The 17893-nt window shown below is 36.6% G+C and overlaps 1 protein-coding gene across 3 annotated transcripts in view; it reads right to left on the bottom strand.

Moving 5' to 3' along the window:
* RPS6KC1 (ribosomal protein S6 kinase C1) overlaps nucleotides 1–17893 on the bottom strand; it is a 195942-nt gene that overhangs the window by 56243 nt on the left and 121806 nt on the right. For 2 of the 3 annotated variants that reach the window (XM_043486363.1, XM_043486365.1), the window contains one exon: nucleotides 16412–16504. The exons of the other annotated variant lie outside the window; for it this stretch is intronic. In XM_043486363.1, the coding sequence (XP_043342298.1) occupies nucleotides 16412–16504 (93 nt within the window). The remainder of the gene's footprint in view (nucleotides 1–16411; nucleotides 16505–17893) is intronic. 3 annotated transcript variants of the gene reach the window in all.

Below are 17893 nucleotides of genomic sequence, written 5' to 3'. Positions count from 1 at the left end.
CTGGAGATAAGAGACTGAAGGAATACTGCCTAAGTCAGCATAAGGGCGATGACAAACCCAGAGGCAGGCAACAGGCAAACTACCAGAAAATTTAGAACACCACGAACCATCAGTCACCTCTTCGAATATATACCCAAGGTCACAAGGGACTCTAGCGGCTGAACAAACAGCCAAGAGAAATACTACCACTAATGCAATTTACTTAAGTAAATAAGGATGACGACTTTTTCCTTAAAGGAGAGGGACAGTTATTTTTTAAACCTCCTATAATTTTATTCAAAGCAAGCATATGATAAATAAAATGAAATATAAAATTGAAGTTATATTAATCTATGAATAATAATAAAGGTATAAGTATATATTTTAGGCAGTCATAAAATAAGGTACTTTTCTTTGAAAGATTTATCTTCTGTGTACCATCATACCCACCATTCAAATATTACCAAAGTACCTTGAGATGAGATTTTATAAAATTCACAAAATAACAATTAAAAACCCTGATTTCTGGCTACTGAAAAATGTCATTTATTTAAGGTAATGATCATATTCACCACAATACTGCATATAGAAACATAATGTTGTGGTGTCTTTTAAAATACTAATAAGAGAGAAACTCAAAAACCTGGATATATTCAATTATAATACTGAATAATTGACATATTCACCTTAAAAGAAATTAACTAATATGAAATTTTCTTATACATCATCTTTGATTTCTAGGTTGGTTATTTTGGTTTCTTAAATGTAGTTAGAAAAAAAAGCAATATAGAAAATATCTTTTAGAGTATATAAAGCATCTTTCAGTTGTTAATTTGAAAATGGCAACAGATACATTTAGTTAGAATTCATTCTAATCTTAATCCAGATTTTTAAAAATTCTTCCAAACTTCCACAGCAAATTAGTTATAAATTAATTTAAAACTAGGGCATTATTAAGCATTCATATACCATAAGAACTGTCATAATGAAGCCCATTTGTCCTGCCCTCTATTTAAATTGAACACAACCTGTAGAGCAAACTATCTACAGTTTCTACAACCGGATACAATAGTGTAGTGTGTGTGTGCGTGTCCCAGGTGAATACAATTCATACCTCTGTATACTTAGTAATTTCAATAATCATCATGATGATTTCTTAAAGGGTCATAGTTTGTCACTTTGAGAGCTAAAAATAGAGTAAATATTATCAAAATAACTTTATCGTCCAAGAAATATTATGAATATATTATGAATCATAACATTAAAAAAAAAGCAAGCAAACATATTTTGGTGGTGCTAAAAGAATATGCAAATACAAGTAATATACTCAAAATTCAAAAACCACTCATTCTCATACTATTTCATTGCTCCAAAGGGCTCTGAAATATGGCTGGCAAAGTTTGTTTTCTTTGACAGACTAATATCAGGATCAGAAAAGATAAAAAGGATTTTAAGGATGTTTCTCTACTTCCCTTCTAAAAGTCGTTTGGCCAACACCTGGATTATTCATCCTTAGGCAAATAGCTAAATCTAGTCCTGCCCTACAGCAATACAAAACACATGTGATTCTCTAGAAAATAACCCAGGGAGTAATTATTTCAACCACAAAAATGAATTTTAAATCTCTTATATTCCTATTAGTTGAATGTCAATGAATGTGAACCATTCCTCAGTCATATCTCATCTTAGGATGTGAAGTGAATGATTTAGTGAACAATAACCTATACAGAAAGGTCTTATATATTTACACACACACAAACATAAAAACATGAAAAAAGTTTTACTTTGTATAACTTTTAAAATCCTCGGCCTATATATCTATTACTTCATAAAACATGCTTCCAAAGGACATGGTGTGTCTTTGTAAGAAAACAGGTATAAATACAGCAGAAGGCAGAATATAAAAGACAGAGAAATCAGGTTTAAAACAGAAAGGCTGAAGAGCTAGGAGAAACATCCACTTAGGAGGCTCTTCTCAGATCCAAATGCTTTAAAAGCTAGATCTCTACACCTCTGTCATTCTCATTTTGATTGTCAGTTTTCTGTTTTTGCAAAGCAACTTGCCCAAGGCCACAAAGAGATTATGCTAAAGAGAGGTTAAAACTCTGAAGTTCTGGGTTTATAGGCCCAAGTTCAGCTTATGTCATTCAATTCCATAATGAAACCATTTATTTTATTTTTTTGGTTTGAATTCTGAAGTTCACTTGGGATAATGATTTGACACTGTTAACTTTAGATGAAAATTAACTCAAAAGTATGATCTGTTATACTTAGCTGTAAATACATTTTTTTTTTTTTTGCATTTGCCAGAAACACCTAATACTCTAGTGCTGATAAAAATATCCATGAAATTAAAAGACACTTACTCCTTGGAAGAAAAGTTATCACCAACCTAGATAGCATATTAAAAAGCAGAGACATTACTTTGCAACAAAGGTCCATCTAGTCAAAGCTATGGTTTTTCCGGTAGTCATGTATGGATATGAGAGTTGGACTATAAAGAAAGCTGAGCGCCAAAGAATTGATGCTTTTGAACTGGGTGTTGGAGAAGACTCTTGAGAGTCCCTTGGACTGCAAGGAGATCCAACTAGTCCATCGTCAAGGAAATCAGTCCTGAATATTCATTAGAAGAACTGATGCTAAAGCTGAAACTCCAGTACTTTAGCCACCTGATGCGAAGAACTGACTCATTTGAAAAGACCCTGATGCTGGGAAAGATTGAAGGTGGGAGAAGGGGACGACAGAGATGGTTGGATGGCATCACCGACTCAAAGGACACGAACTTAAAACTCCAGGAGGTGGTGATGGACAGGTAAGCCTGGCATGCTGCAGTCCATGGGGTTGCAAAGAGTCGGACACGACTGAGTGACTGAATTGAACTCAACTGAACTCCATCTTCATCTGTCTGATTTTTAAAAACAAATGGATTTCACATATTGTTAGCTTGCTTTTCCCCCCGTCCTAATGGTGTACTTTCATCATCTTTCCTTATCAGTGCCTCATATAGGTATCTACATTCAGAGAGGCAGTATAGTATCGCAATTGAAAACAAGGAGCAAAGAGTCGGACACGACTGAGCGACTGAACTGAGGCTGAGACTGATTCATACTCTGACTTAATATTTTCATTTGGCTGCTAAATGTGCTGTCAACACACTCAAATTTATAGGCCATGCAAACTGAAATAAGTTCCTAAAAAATAGCAAATATACGCACATAGTTTGTATATAGTGTTCAAATTAGAGTAGTGTGTACTCAGCAAATGCTATCTTACAAAGGTAACAGGTTGACACAGAGCCTACACCTTCAAGTCAATCATACGTATCCAACTAAGTTGCCAATGTCAGAGACAGGCTGATTCCAATGCAGAAGAACATGCTTCAAGGGCAAGAAAGCTTTAGATGCTATTATTTTTAAGTGTTTTAAATGAGTTTTGTGCTTTTGTAGCAGATGGAGTTGAAATGTTGGTACTGATTACAATTTAACAGTGCTTTAATATGACCTAGAACATTTATATAGTTTAAAAACCCAAGTGCTGATGTTCTTATAAACATTCCAAAATATTTCAAAGCACATATGAAACACAAAGAGACAACACTCATTCTCAAACTGACAATTTCATTGACTGCAACAATTTCCCTGCCAACAATCTATACATGTATTCCGTGAAAGATGGTGAAAAAGGGAGGAGGATGAATGCTTGGACAGTTTTCAAAACCACTCTCTTGCTCTGATCCTGAACATGCGGTATAGTTTGAGGTGCAGCCTCACAGAGTATGTGAAATCTTAAAATATATGCATTATTTCTTTTTGTCCCCTTTATAACTATTCAGCAAGCATTTATTAAATCCTTACTGGATAGACAGCAATATATTTAGTTAGGCATTATCAAAGAAAGAAAGAGAGGTAAATAAGGTATACTTTCTGCCCTCTAGGACAGGTTAACAATATATTTTAGGCAACTAAAGTGAAAATAAGACACAATCGAATGCTAAGTTTAATTTAAAGAAAGGAAAGATGAGTATTACAATTGAGGACATAAGCTTTCAACTAACGTCGTGAAGACTGGACTATATATAGGTAGGCAGAAAGGAAAAAAGAAGAAAAAAATTCACAGTTGAATAAGCTAGAAAGAGCATGCTCTGAGTCTTGCACGCCTCTGTATACTGGCATTCCTTTAGCCTTCGATGAGCAACCCTACTCATTTCTCATGTCTTTGCTTTACTTTCTTTAAAAAGCCTCTGGAGAGCCCCAAGTTAGGCACCCCTCTTACATGTTCTCATAATACTCTAGTGTACTTCCCTCACTGAAAACAGTTTCACATTGTATTGTAACTGCTATTTCCCACTAAATTATAAACTCTGAGAGGGTAGAGATGAGCTGTTTTATTCACCATTATATCTCCAGTGGCTATTATCACATTTGACATATAGCAGGAACTCAACAAAATCACTGCAGATGGTGACTGCAGCCATGAAATTAAAAGATGCTTACTCCTTGGAAGGAAGCCTATGAAAAAGCAGAGACATTACTTTGCCAACAAGGGTCCATCTAGTCAAGGCTATGGTTTTTCCAGTAGCTATGTATGGATGTGAGAGTTGGACTATAAAGAAAGCTGAGCACAGAAGAATTGATGCTTTTGAACTGGGTGTTGGAGAAGACTCTTGAGAGTCCCTTGGACTGCAAGGAGATCCAACCAGTCCATCCTAAAGGAAATCAGTCCTGGGTGTTCACTGGAAGGACTGATGCTGAAGCTGAAACTCCAATACTTTGGCCACCTCATGCAAAGAGTTGACTCATTGGAAAAGACCCTGATGCTGGGAGGGATTGGGGGCAGGAGGAGAAGGGGACAACAGAGGATGAGATGGTTGGATGGCATCACCGACTCAATGGACATGAGTTTGGGTAAATTCCGGGAGTCAGTGATGGACAGGGAGGCCTGGTGTGCTGTGGTCCATAGGGTCACAAAGAGTTGGACGACTGAGAAACTGAACTGTACTGAACTGAGGAGCTCAACAAATATTTTCTGAATTAATGAATGAATGAAAAAATAGAAATAGAAAAGACCTGGAGAGAAACGATGAGGAGCTAGGTCAATTAGAATAAATGATCCCTACCTGTTTTTAAGATAATGTGAGTAGAGAGGTACCATTCATTCATTTATTCATTTTTTTCAACACATATTTATTGAGTATCTGCTGTTTCTAAAGTCACTATGCTAAATGTCAAAAATACAAAATTAAATAAGATATAGTCACCAAGCTGGTATTTGACATGTTATAGAGGCTTCCTCTTCAAAGACACATTATCTTCTGCCCAAGATTTAGACTATCTTTCCTATCTAAAATTAAGAGATGTCTATGCTACTGTATCAAAATACACAAAAAAATGTTAATATTTAGGAAAAAAAGAAGAAAAATACTTGGTATTTGAGGCATGTGAAGGCTTGTTGGAGGAGGCATACAAATAGTATCAAAAACTACCATACAGGGATTTCCCTGGTGGTTCAGTGGCTAAGACTCTGCACTCCCAATGAAGAGGGCCTGGGTTCAATCCCTGGTCAGGGAACTAGATACCACATGCCACAACTAAGAGTTCGCATGCACAGCTAAAGAGCCCACACACCACAGCAAAGATCGAGGATCCTGCATGCTGCAGTTAAGACCCAGAGCAGGCAAATAAATAAACATTAGAAAAAATAAACCTACCATATAATATGGATGAATGCTATGGCAGAAAGGTTCAAGGCATTAAAAAGACACAGCAAAAGATAGTTAAAAATATCACACAGTAGAGGTAAGCAAGGGAGCCTTCCAAGAGAAAATAGTAATTCAGAATGAGATAAAAATAAGCGAGGAATGGAAAAAAAAAGTCACTCCAGGTGGAGGGGTACATCCTGTGTAAAACATAGCGCCTTGTGTATCTTACAAGCCCCACAGGGCTGTGCCCAAGGAAGCGTGCTGAGGTGGCCTGGGAACGGTCTTTGCAGGCTTAGATGAAAAGTGCACACATTATCCTAAAAATCTATGGGATGGTATTAAAGACTTATAAGCAAGAGAGTTATTAGCTTTAGAAAAATCACTTCTCTAAAGCACCCATTTAATGAATTATTATGACAGCAGTGTCAACAATGAACTGGAGGAAAATCAGATTAGAGGCAAGTATAATATGTATTAAAAGGGGGATAAAGAGAATAGGGTATGCCTTTAAACTTACAAGTAACTTGGGATGCCTAAGTTTTTATTTGAAACAGTTGAAGGTTAGTTGTAACTAGCAGTGCCCAGAAGGTACTGGGTCAACTTGAAATAATTATTCTAGCTATATGTCATCTACAGGATTCTTTGTCCTATTTTGGTGAAAAAAAAAATTGTTAACTTGAAAAAGGTCAACAAAGACATGTTGATCAAAATCATGGACACCACAAAGCTGAGAGGTCCACACAATGTGTTAAATTTAACATTCTCTGAAATATAGATCACTATCCCCTATAGAAACTGGTGATGCACAGGGAAGCCTGGCGTGCTGCAGTCCATGGGGTCGCAAAGAGTCAGACATGACTGAGCGGCTGAACTGAACTGAAAGAAATTCTTAAAGCTATATAATAATGGCTACAAAGAAAACAAGAGAAGAGATGAGAAAAGATGGAAGACAGAAAACAGAATGAATCAGATACTACAGACAGCTAAAACAGGGATTGAAGAGTAGCACTGAAAACAGGGCTTTATGTGAAAACCTACATACCAGATTGATGAGGACAGTGGTCCTCCTTCAACCACTAGGCTCCCAGAATCCTGGTTGGCCTAATACTATATCCCTCAGTAAGAGACTGTAAAGTTATTTTCTAAGAAAACCAAGTAACCTAAAAGATAAGGCAGATAGACACTGACATTATTAGGTCTCCTAATAAAACATCTGTATCATTACCCAAGTTGAAGGTCACCAAATGCCCAACTCAACAAATGAAAAATAAAATAAAATAAAATCCCACCAAAACAAATCACTGTGAAATTCTGGAACAGTCAGAGGGTCAGAGAAAAGAGCCTATAGGCCTCCAGCAAGCGGAAAGAAGGTGCAGGTGGGGGTGGGGGAAAGGTCAGGAACTGGAATTCAACATAGAAGACTGATGAAAGGAATTCCCAGGAAACAAGTGAAAGTGTGATGAGGGGAGCTATGCAGAAGACCAAGAGAACAAACCAATCCAGACTTGAGAAGAGCAAAGAAGGAATCCAAGAGAGAAGACTTCGAGAAAACCACTGATCCAAAGTCCTGTCGGAGGCACCTGGCGGTACTGAAACGTTTTAAAGTTTTATCAAATGGTTTAGTAATAAATGTAAAAAATAAGAAGGACAGGGACATAGGAAAAAATAAGAGGAGGGTGATGGGGAGAGAAGGGGGCCATTGATTAACCCTATGGAAAAAAAGCAAATGTATACAAGGAAAGTCTGAAGATATTTCAACAGATTGAAATTTTGGCCAAATTTAAGCAAAATAAAACTAGAAGAAACAAACAGAAAAACAATACCAACTGGAAAGACAACACACTGTCTTGAAATAACTAAAAATTGGTTATTGGAGAGGGCAGTACTAAAGACTAAAGCAGAAGTACTTGGCTCAAGAGAAAAAAAAAGAAGACTTTCTAAGAGTTTCGATTGTGTAAAATGGAAAGAGTGACTGAGACATTAAGTAGCTCAGTCTTTATTCACCCTTCTTTATAGTCCCTTCCATGTTATTTTAGAATTTACATACTGACCTACATCTCTCCTGCTAGACTAAAAAGAAGAAACAAGTCAATACAGCACCCAACACAGTGCCTGTCACATGGTGGCATTCAAAAGAAGTTTGTTAAGTTAACAAATAAAACATCCTAAACCGGAACAGCCATTCAGTGGGGCACTGGAGACGGGCCACAAGATCTGTAATTCACTGGGTCAGATGACCTTAAAGTCCTTTCTAACCCTGAGCTTGTATATGCCAAGCCATTAGGAGGTAAAATGAAACTAGCTCCTTTATTCGAAAATTATTTAGGTTATCGTATTATAAAACTGCCCATACAAATCTATCCCTAAAAATATATTAGATAGCATATTTTAAATATAAAAACAATGAGTTCTTTAGAACAAAAAAATACTCTATTAATCTAATATATTAACATTAATATCACAGATAAAGGGCTTTGCAAGTATAGCATTCATTTTTATATATTCAATTATAGTTAAGACGTATATTCCGAGAGACAGAATAAGATATTAAAGTATTGAACATAATGAAACAACCAAAAGGCATGTGTGTGTGTTTATCAAACATGTGGCTGTCCCTTGTTTTAAAAAACAGGTATATTAGACGCCGTTCCTTAAAGATGATATTCCTAGTTATAATCAAAGTCTATTTTGATTTCATGTATAAAAACTGTGGCTAAACTACATGCCCTTCAACAACATGCATAAATTAGCTTTTGGTTATTCATGTTACCAGCGCAATCCAACTCTATTGTTAACTATTCCTTAGCTTCTTGAAGCAGTTTTAGGTTCACAACAAAATTGAACAGAAAGTACAAAGTATCCATACATTCCTCCTGCCCCCAAACACCCTGCAAGCTCCACCATCATGAACATCTTGCAGCAGAGTGGTACATTTGTTGAAACTGATGAACCTACAGTGACACATTATTATCACCCAAAGATCACAATTTAAGAGTTCACTCTTGATATTTCAATGGTTTTTGACAAACGTGCAACATGTACCCACCATTATATCAAGCAGAAGAGTTTCACTGCCCCCCAAAATTCTGTCTCTACCTATTCATCCTTTCTTCCTCCTCCTAATCCCTTGTAATCACTAATCATTTTACTATCTCCCTGATTTTTTGCCTTTTCCAGAATGTCATATAGTTACAATCGTACAACATGTACTCTTTTCAGATTTGTATCTTTCACTTGCTTGGGCTTCCCAGGTGGCACTAGCCGTGAACAACCCACCTGCCAATGCAGGAGAAATGAGACGCAGGTTCAGTCCCTGGGTCAGGAAGATCCTCTGCAGGAGGAAATGGCAACCCACTCCAGTTATCTGTGCCTGGCGTCCCAAGGACAGAGAACCTAGAGGGCTACAGTCCACAGGGTTGCAAAGAGTCAGACACGACTGGAGCGACCTCGCACACACACAGGCAGCACGCACAGCTTTCACTCAGAGATGTGCATTTAAAGTTCCTCCATGTCTTCATGGTTTGATAGCTCATTTCTTTTAAGCACTGAATAATTTTCCATTGTCTAGATGTAGTGTACCACAGTTTATTCATCCCATGAAGGGCATCTGGTTGCTTCCAACTTTCGACAATTATAAATAAAGCTGTTATAAACATACACATAAACATGAATAAACATACACATGTAGACTTTTGTGTGGATATTAGGTTTTCAACTCATTTGAGTAAATAACTAATAAGCACAATTGCTGGATTATATAGTAAACGTATGTTTAGTTTGGTAAGAATCTGTCAAATGTCTTCCAAAGTGGCTGCACCATTTTGCACTCCCAGCCAGCAATGAATGAAAGTCCCTATTGTTTCACATCCTCGCCAGCATTTGGTGTTGTCAGTGTTTCTGATTTTGGCCATTCCAATGGCTTCCCTGGTGGCTCAGCAGTAAAGAATCCACCTGCAACTCAGAAGACACGGGTTCAGTCACTGGGTCAGGTCCGCAAGATCCCCTAGAGAAGAAAATGGCAGCCTACTCCAGTATTCTTGCCTTGGAAATCCCATGGACAGAGCAACCAGGCAGGCTACACAGTTCACAGGGTCACCAAGAGTCCCACATGACTGGGCAACTAAACAAGAAGAAGAAGTATTTAGTGGTATTTCACTGCTGTTTTAGTTTACATTTCCCTGATGATGTATGATGTGCAGTATCTTTTCATATACTTACTTGCCATATGTGAATTTCATTTAGTGAGGTTCCTATTAAGTCTTCAGCCCGTTTTTTAATTGAGTTGTTCATTTTCTTATTGCTAGGTTTTAAGAGCGCTTTGTATATTCTGGATAACATTCCTTATGATGTATGTTTTTACAAATATTTTTTCCCAGTCTATAACTTGTCTTCATTATCTTGACAGTGTGTTTCACAGAGGAGAAGTTTTTAATTTTGATGATGTCCAGCTTATTGAATATTTTTTTCATGGATCATATCTTTGGTGTTATATCTAAAAAGTCACTGCCATACCCAAGGTTGTTTAGATTTTCTCCTATGCTATAAGATTTTTATACCTTTGTGTTTTTCTTTAGGTCTATGATCCACTTTGAGTTAATTTTTTTTCAATGATGTGTCTATGTCTAGGGCCCCTTTAAGGTCTGCATCTAGGGCCCCTTTCTTCATGTGAATGTCCACTGGATTTGGTATTTCAGTACCATCTGTTGATGCAACGATCTTTCCTCCATGGTACTGCCTTTGCTCCTTTATCAAAGACCACTAGACTATACTCATGTAGATCTATTTCTCAATTCCATTCTGTTCCATTTATCTGTCTATTCTTTCACCAGTCCCACACCACAGTCTTGATTTCTATAGCTTTACAGAAAGTCTTAAATTCAGGTAGAATTACTTCTCTGAATTTGTTCTTTTCCTTCAATATTGTGTTAGATTTTCTGGAACTTCTGTTCCTCTATAAAAACTTTAGAATCATTTTCTCAATATCCACAAAATAACTTGCTGCGATTTTGACTGAGATTGTACTAAATGTATAAATCAAGCAGGGAAGAACTGACATCTTGACAATAACAAATCATCCTACATATGAACATGGAATATCTTGCCATTTATTTAGCTCTTTTTTAATTTTTTTCATTAGAGTTTTATAGTTTTCCTCATATAAGGTTGCATACATTCTGTTAGATTTATGTCTAAGTATTTCATTTTTTTGGAAGTGCTGATATAAGTGATACTGAGTTTTTAAATTCCCCTTGTTCACTGCTGGTATATAAGAAATGACTGACTTTTATACATTAACCATGTATCTTGCAGCTGTCCTATAATAGTTCAATAGTTTCAGGAGATTTGTTTGGTGCATTTTTCATACAGACAATCATGTCACCTTCAAATGAAGTTTTCTTTCTTCATTTCCAATTTTCGTATCTTTGTTTCCTTTCCTTACCTTACTGCAATCGTGAGAACTTTCAGTAGGATGCTGAAAAGGAGGGATGAAAGAGGACAACCTTGCCTTGATAATGATCCAAGAGGAAAACGTCAAGATTCTCAGCATTAAGGATGATGCAAACTATAGGAGTTCTGTAAAAGTTCTTTATCAAGCTGAGGTATTTTCCCTCGATTCCTAATTTGCTGAGAGTTTTTATCATAAATGGGTATTAGATTATGCCATATGCTTTTACATAGTCAATTGAGAAGATGATGTGATTTTTCTTCTTTAGCCTGTAGATATGCTGGATAACATTAATTGACTTTGAACTGTCAAACCAGCCTGGCACACAATGGGATAAATACCACTTGGTCATAGTACATAGCTCTTTCTATACATTATTAGATTCAAATTCCTAATGTTTTTGTTAGGTTTTTTATATCTATGTTTATGAGAGATACTGCTCTATAGCTTTCATTTCTAGTAATATCTTTACTTCTGCTGTTAGGCTAACACTGGCCTTGGAGATTGAGTTAGAAAGTATTACCACTGCTTCTATCTTCTGGAAGAAATTATAGAATTGGTTCAATCTCTTCCCTAAACGTTTGGTGGGATTCACCAGTGAACCCATCTAGGCCTGAGGCTTTCTATTTTACAAGCTTATTAAATATTGGTTCACTTTTTAAATAGATATAGACCTACTCAGATTGAATATATCTTGTGTGAGTTTCAGCAGACTATGTCTTTCAAGGAATTGGTCCATTTCATCTAGATGTTCAGTTTTGTGTAGACAGCACTGTTCACTGTATTCCCTTTTACCCTTTTAAGGTTTATGCCTAAAGTCATGTTCTCTCTTACACCTCTGATCTTAGAAATGTGTCTTTTCTCTTTTTTTATTAGTTAACCTAGATAAAAGCTTACTAACATTTTAACAGAACCAGGTTTGGGTTTTGTTCATTTTCTTTTTTGATTTCCTGTTTTCAATTCTTATGATTTCTGCCTTAATTTTTATTATTTCTTTTCTTCTGCTTGTGCATACCCACTAAGTCACTTCAGTCACATCTGACTGTTTGCAACCCCACTGACTGTAGCTCGCCAGGCTCCTCTGCCCGTGGGATTCTCCAGGCAAGAATACTGGAGTGGGTTGCCATGCCCTCCTCCAGGGAATCTTCCTGACCTGGGGTTCGAACTCATGTCTCACACATCTCCTGCACTGGCAGGAGGGTTCTTTACCACTAGTGCCATCTGGGAAGAGCCAGGGTTAGTCACTCGGTCGTGTCCAACTCTTTGCGACCCCATGGACTGTAACCCGCCAAGCTGCTCTGTCCACAGGATTCTCCAAGCAAGAATAATGGAGCAGGTAGCTATTCCCTTCTCCGGGGGATCTTCCCAACCCAAGGATCGAACCTGGGTCTCTTGCACTGCACGTGGATTCCTGAGTCCATGCCTGGTGGACTTACAGTTCATGGGGTCACAAAGAGTCGGACACGACTGGGCGACTCTGTATTTATTTTGCTCTTCTTTTGCTCATTTCCTAGGACGGAAACTTAGATAATTGATTTTAGACCTTTCTTCAATTTTAATATATGCATTCAATGCTGTCAATTTCCTTCTAAGCACCACTTTGACTAGATCTCACAAATGTAAAATTGTTTATTTCTCCTTTCAGTTTTATCAGTTTGTTGTATGTGCATATCAGTATACTACTAATAATATACCAAACTTATATTTGGTGAATACATGTCTAGGACTGCTACATGTTCTTGATTAACCCTTTTATCATTATATAATTTTTCTGTCTCCGGTTAATTTTCTTTGCTCTGAAGCCAATTTTTACATTTTCTGTTTGTTCTCTTTTTTGTTTCTGTTTTCTTTTTCCTGCCTTCCTGTGGGTTACTTGAATGCTTTTCAGAATTCCATTTGGTTTGTCTAGAGTGTTTTTTGGTGTATCTCTCTCTACGTCTACCTTTTTTCCCGCTTGCTCTAGCCATCAGATACAAATAACATCACTGCCTACTGGTGTCATCATTTTACCATTTCAAACGAAGTGCAAAAACCTTACATTCCTTTATACTCCTTCATTTATAATTATTGTAAATATTTTCTCTTTACACTTAGAACTACATCAGACACGCATGAAGCAGGGCAGCCAGGGATGGTGCTCTGTAACAACCTGAAGGGATGGGGCGGGGAGGAGTGGGAGGATGGGGGGACACATGTATACCTGTGGCCTATTCATGTTGATGTATGGCAAAAGCCATCACAATACTGTAAAGTAATTATCCTCCAATTAAAATAAATAAATGATTAAAAAAAAAAGAACTACATCAGACAGTATAGTTTTTGTTCAACCATAAAACAACTTAGAATACTCAAGGGAAAGGAAAACATCCACTCGTATTTCACTCTTTCATTCTTTCTTCCTTCTTAATACTTCAGAATTCCTGCTTTTATTATTTCCTTTCTGCTTAGAGAACTTACTGAAGCTATTCTCTCACAGCAGGTTACCAGGTGACAAATTCCCTTAGTGCTGCTTCACCCTTTTCTTCAGCCTTCCAAAGGGCCGATCCCCCTTCACTCTTTAGCGGCGTTTTCCAGGACAGAGGGACTGGGCTGACAGTTCTGCTCAGCACTCGTGTGGCCATGTCCCCACAGCCTCGACGACTTCTGCTCAGAAACCCACTGCCACGTGAGCTGCTTCTCCTCAACAAGTACAGTGCTGCTTTCCTTGCACCACTTTAAAATGAAAGATTTTCCAATCCCAATTAAAGAACAGAAAATCACTTATTCCCTTTTGACTCCTAGACCAAGACACAGCTATGTAATTACTGTCCCTCTGGGTAAGGAAGGACATCTGAGTGTCTTGAACCATGATACCAGACAGCAGTCTCACATTATACCAGTAGGTGTCACTCTATATATGATATATTAAAAGTCATTTAAGTCTCAATTTCATCCCTTCAACAAATATTGACTAAGTGTCCATCATGTGCCAGGCATGATTCTGGGTGCTGAGATTATAAGGGTGAACAAGAAAGACATGATTTAATTTTCATGAAGCTTACAGTCTAGATATTAATGAACAAATCTGCTTTACTTGTTTTCATTATAAAACTCTGTCAAATTCTATTCCAAAGGAAATTTTATTTTCCTAAGTTATTAGAGAATAACACTTAAAATAGCTCTTTCTGAACATATCATAATGAAACAGAATTAGAGAATCTGTGTTCAGTACAGGTGAGTGGCTCAGTGGTAAAAAAAAAAAAAAATCCACCGTCCAATGCAGAAGACACGGGTTCGAGCCCAGGGTCAGGAAGATCCCTGGGAGGAGGAAATGGTAACCCACTCCAGTATTCTTGCGTGGGAAATCCCATGGACAGAGGGGCCTACGGGCTACAGTCCACGGGTCGCAAAAGAGTTGGACACAACTTTGCAACTAAACAACAACAGGTGAGATGAATGTATCCAGTATATTTCCTAGAATTGACACAACACTTCTCTTCCAAACTTCTAAGTTTCTAAAACCCAAATTTTAGGTATCCTTCATTACAATGGAGAAGAATTAATCTTAAAAAAAATTCAAAGTTTAAAAAAATCTATCTATTCATGTTTTTACAATAGAGACTATTACAAATTTTTAAAGATTATTTGCAAAGTTTATTAATTCCAAAGTACAGATATCTTTATTTCTACTTAGAAAAGTTAAAACACCCCCTTCTAAGCACCAACATACTCCCCCAGTTAACAGAACAAAGATAAAAGTGAATTATCATTCTCAGCCTAGACTTTAGGGATTCCTCCACTGCCAACATCCTTATTTGGATAAACATGTGAGACTCAGAGCTATTACCAGGACTTAAAGGTGACCCATGATTAGAGTCGAGCAATGAAAGGTCATATTTTGTCAAAATAAACAGATCTAAGAGAGGGAGCAGACCCAGTACCTCAAAAAAGTATATTTGCCTGCACAGAAATCCAAGAACTTTTAATTAATCCAAGAACTATTTAACTGTTATTTTACTTCTCTGAATTCTCAAACAGAATGTTCTTTAATCTGGGAAGGCTAGAAAAAATATGGTTAAGGAAATATTTCAGTATCAAAAGTTCTATTGCTTAGAATTCTTTAACTTCAAAATTCAGTCAAATAAATTTCTCTGAGACAAACTGATGCTGATAAGAATTTAAAAAGACTGCAACAGCTTCATGTAATATCTAACCTAATATTCCTTTTGAAATACCTCAAACTCTTAGTTACTATTCAAATTACTTGAAATATATTCCACATTGTTCAATTTTAGCTTAGAATCATACACATACTTTAGAACACAAGAAGCAGTGAATGAATGTGAAGTTATAAACAAACACTAAGGGGCTTCATAAAGGATGACTGACGTTAAGATTAAATTAATTTATATCTAATATTAAGGCATTTTCTTTCACTTTGAAAGGTATTAAAATAGTGGTGGTTGACCAAAAATATTTAAAACTGGCTTACTGGGTATGATTTTTCAATCACATTTGTAAACTTTCTGACTCCCCAGTACTGTTGTTTGGCATATCTGAGATGTCACCAAATGTGCGGAAACTGGATGGCAGAGACATCTGCTATCGCAGTACTTGTATTTCAAATATAAAAATGTATGTGTGTAAAAGGGGATTTAGTGTACAGGAAAAAAAATCACAGCTCTTGGTGCTACAATGATCCTGGTTTGAATTCCAGTACTACCTTAAATAGTTCTATGTGACTTCTGGGGCAAGTTACTTAAACTGTTCTAAACATCACTTTTCCACCAAGATGCAAATAACAGGGTTGAAAAAGGATTACGTTGTTTATATTGTAAACATACATAAAACATTGTATTATGTTGTTTATGTTACATAAAATGCCTAATACATGGTCTTTTACATAGTAGGTACTCAAGAAGCAGTATTTATTAGGAGAGCACCCTTCTTTTTGACCACTAGACTGACTACACCAGTTAATGTTGAACAACCACCGACTCACTAGTTTCTGTAACTAACACACAGTGTATCTTCACCTGCTATAACAAGTTTATAAAATCAAACTCTTTACTAGACTGAATGCCAACAAATAAGCACCTTCTCCTTTAACATAACATATTTTGCATGACCTTACATGAATTGCTTAGATAAAAGCTTTTTCTTTTCTGCTTTTGTTATTTTAAAGTGCAGATGCATTTGAGTCATTTTCTCCTTTTGTTTCATATCCTTAAGATCCAAAGCTTCAAAGACATAATGTCAGCATGCAGTCGATTTATTACTGAACTCTTGAAGAGACACTGAAGAATTACCTTGTCAATCACCCCAAGGACTCTGAAGGCCTTCAGCTCCTCGGCAGGGCTCCTTAGGTTCCAAGGGGGCCTTGAACTTAGTGATCCTGGAGGCTAATGAAAGATATCAAAGATTACACATCAATCAGGGAGGTACTTGAAGGAAGACTGCCTGCTGAAGCAAATGCCAGGCCAAAGAAACTAAATTTATCATAAATCAGAGAATGGAAAGATGAAAGGAGGAAGTTTCTGTTTGTCTGTAATAGAAAGTAAAAAAAATAATAAAATCAAAAATGAAGGAAATCAAAAAGAAAAAGCAAGAAAAAAGTTGCAAGTAAATAAATCATGATAACACTGGAAACAAGATTTTAAAAAGAAAAATTAATGAGCTGATACAGTTTCCAGAGCAACAATTCAATTCAGAACTGTACAGCTATAATGAAACTTTGTAACAAATGGGTAACTGAACCAACAATCAATCACAGCCTTATATTTACCCCAGAAGGCTCAAGAGTAATTTAGAAGAAAAAGGCTAAAAAACAATAGATAAACTTGGGGAGAGAGGGAACATAAGTCATTTTCTCTCATCATAAAACTACAGTTCTTTAATGCTACCTTTTAAATATATACTATGTATGTTAAGGGGGATTGGCAAATTTAAGGTCAACCAGAATTGCTAATAATGGTGAAGAATTAAGAAATTCTATCCCATAACCAATAATTATTAGAACTGAGATTGGTTAAGCCTAGAAAAGAGATGATTTATAGAAGAAAATGTCTTTTATCTATCTGAACACCTGTGACGTGGAAAACTTCATCTGTTCACCATAATAAAAAGTGCAAAAAAAGATCAATGAATACAAAGGGATATTTCAGTACCACTTATAATAAAAGAATAATCCTAACTTCCCATCCATTGGTCTTAGTTTCTCATGTAAAACATGTAAAACATTAGACTAGATAAATTCCAAAGACCTTTCCACTTGGCATTTACAATCAGAAAGCAATCCTTTATTAACCTTTATATTAAAATGGTGATGCAATGAGAGGACATACAAAGCCTTATTATATCTTCAAAATAGACCTTTCCGTTGTCAACAACCTGTTAAAATACAGAGGAAACATTTATCACCCCACCGAGTAGCTACTGATAAATAACCTGGTTAACCAAATGTCATGACTACTGGAGCTACTGAGTTACCATTTTTGATACTTCAAGTCCTAGTGCAGCCCAGCATCACTAGACAAGAAGCGCCTTGAGAACAGGAAGTATGCCTTATTCACCTGTATGTTCACAGGGCCTAGCACGCTGGTTGGAAGCAAAGAGGAAGAGCAGAAAAGAAAGAAAGGAGGAAGAGAGGAGAGTGACAAGTGAGGGAGGTCACACAGACAAATTAGGTGTCCTTAATGGCTAGGAAAACTATCACTTTGCAAAATTTTCTAAAAGCAGCAATTCTAATTGCTTTCAAATTTCTTTTTGTTTGTTCTTAGGTTTAGCAAGCA

The sequence above is a fragment of the Cervus canadensis genome, chromosome 13 (assembly GCF_019320065.1).
Source record: "Cervus canadensis isolate Bull #8, Minnesota chromosome 13, ASM1932006v1, whole genome shotgun sequence".
Taxonomy (NCBI): domain Eukaryota; kingdom Metazoa; phylum Chordata; class Mammalia; order Artiodactyla; family Cervidae; genus Cervus; species Cervus canadensis.
The sequence above is the reverse complement of the archived record's forward strand: the minus strand, read 5'-3'. Positions and strand labels throughout refer to the sequence as shown.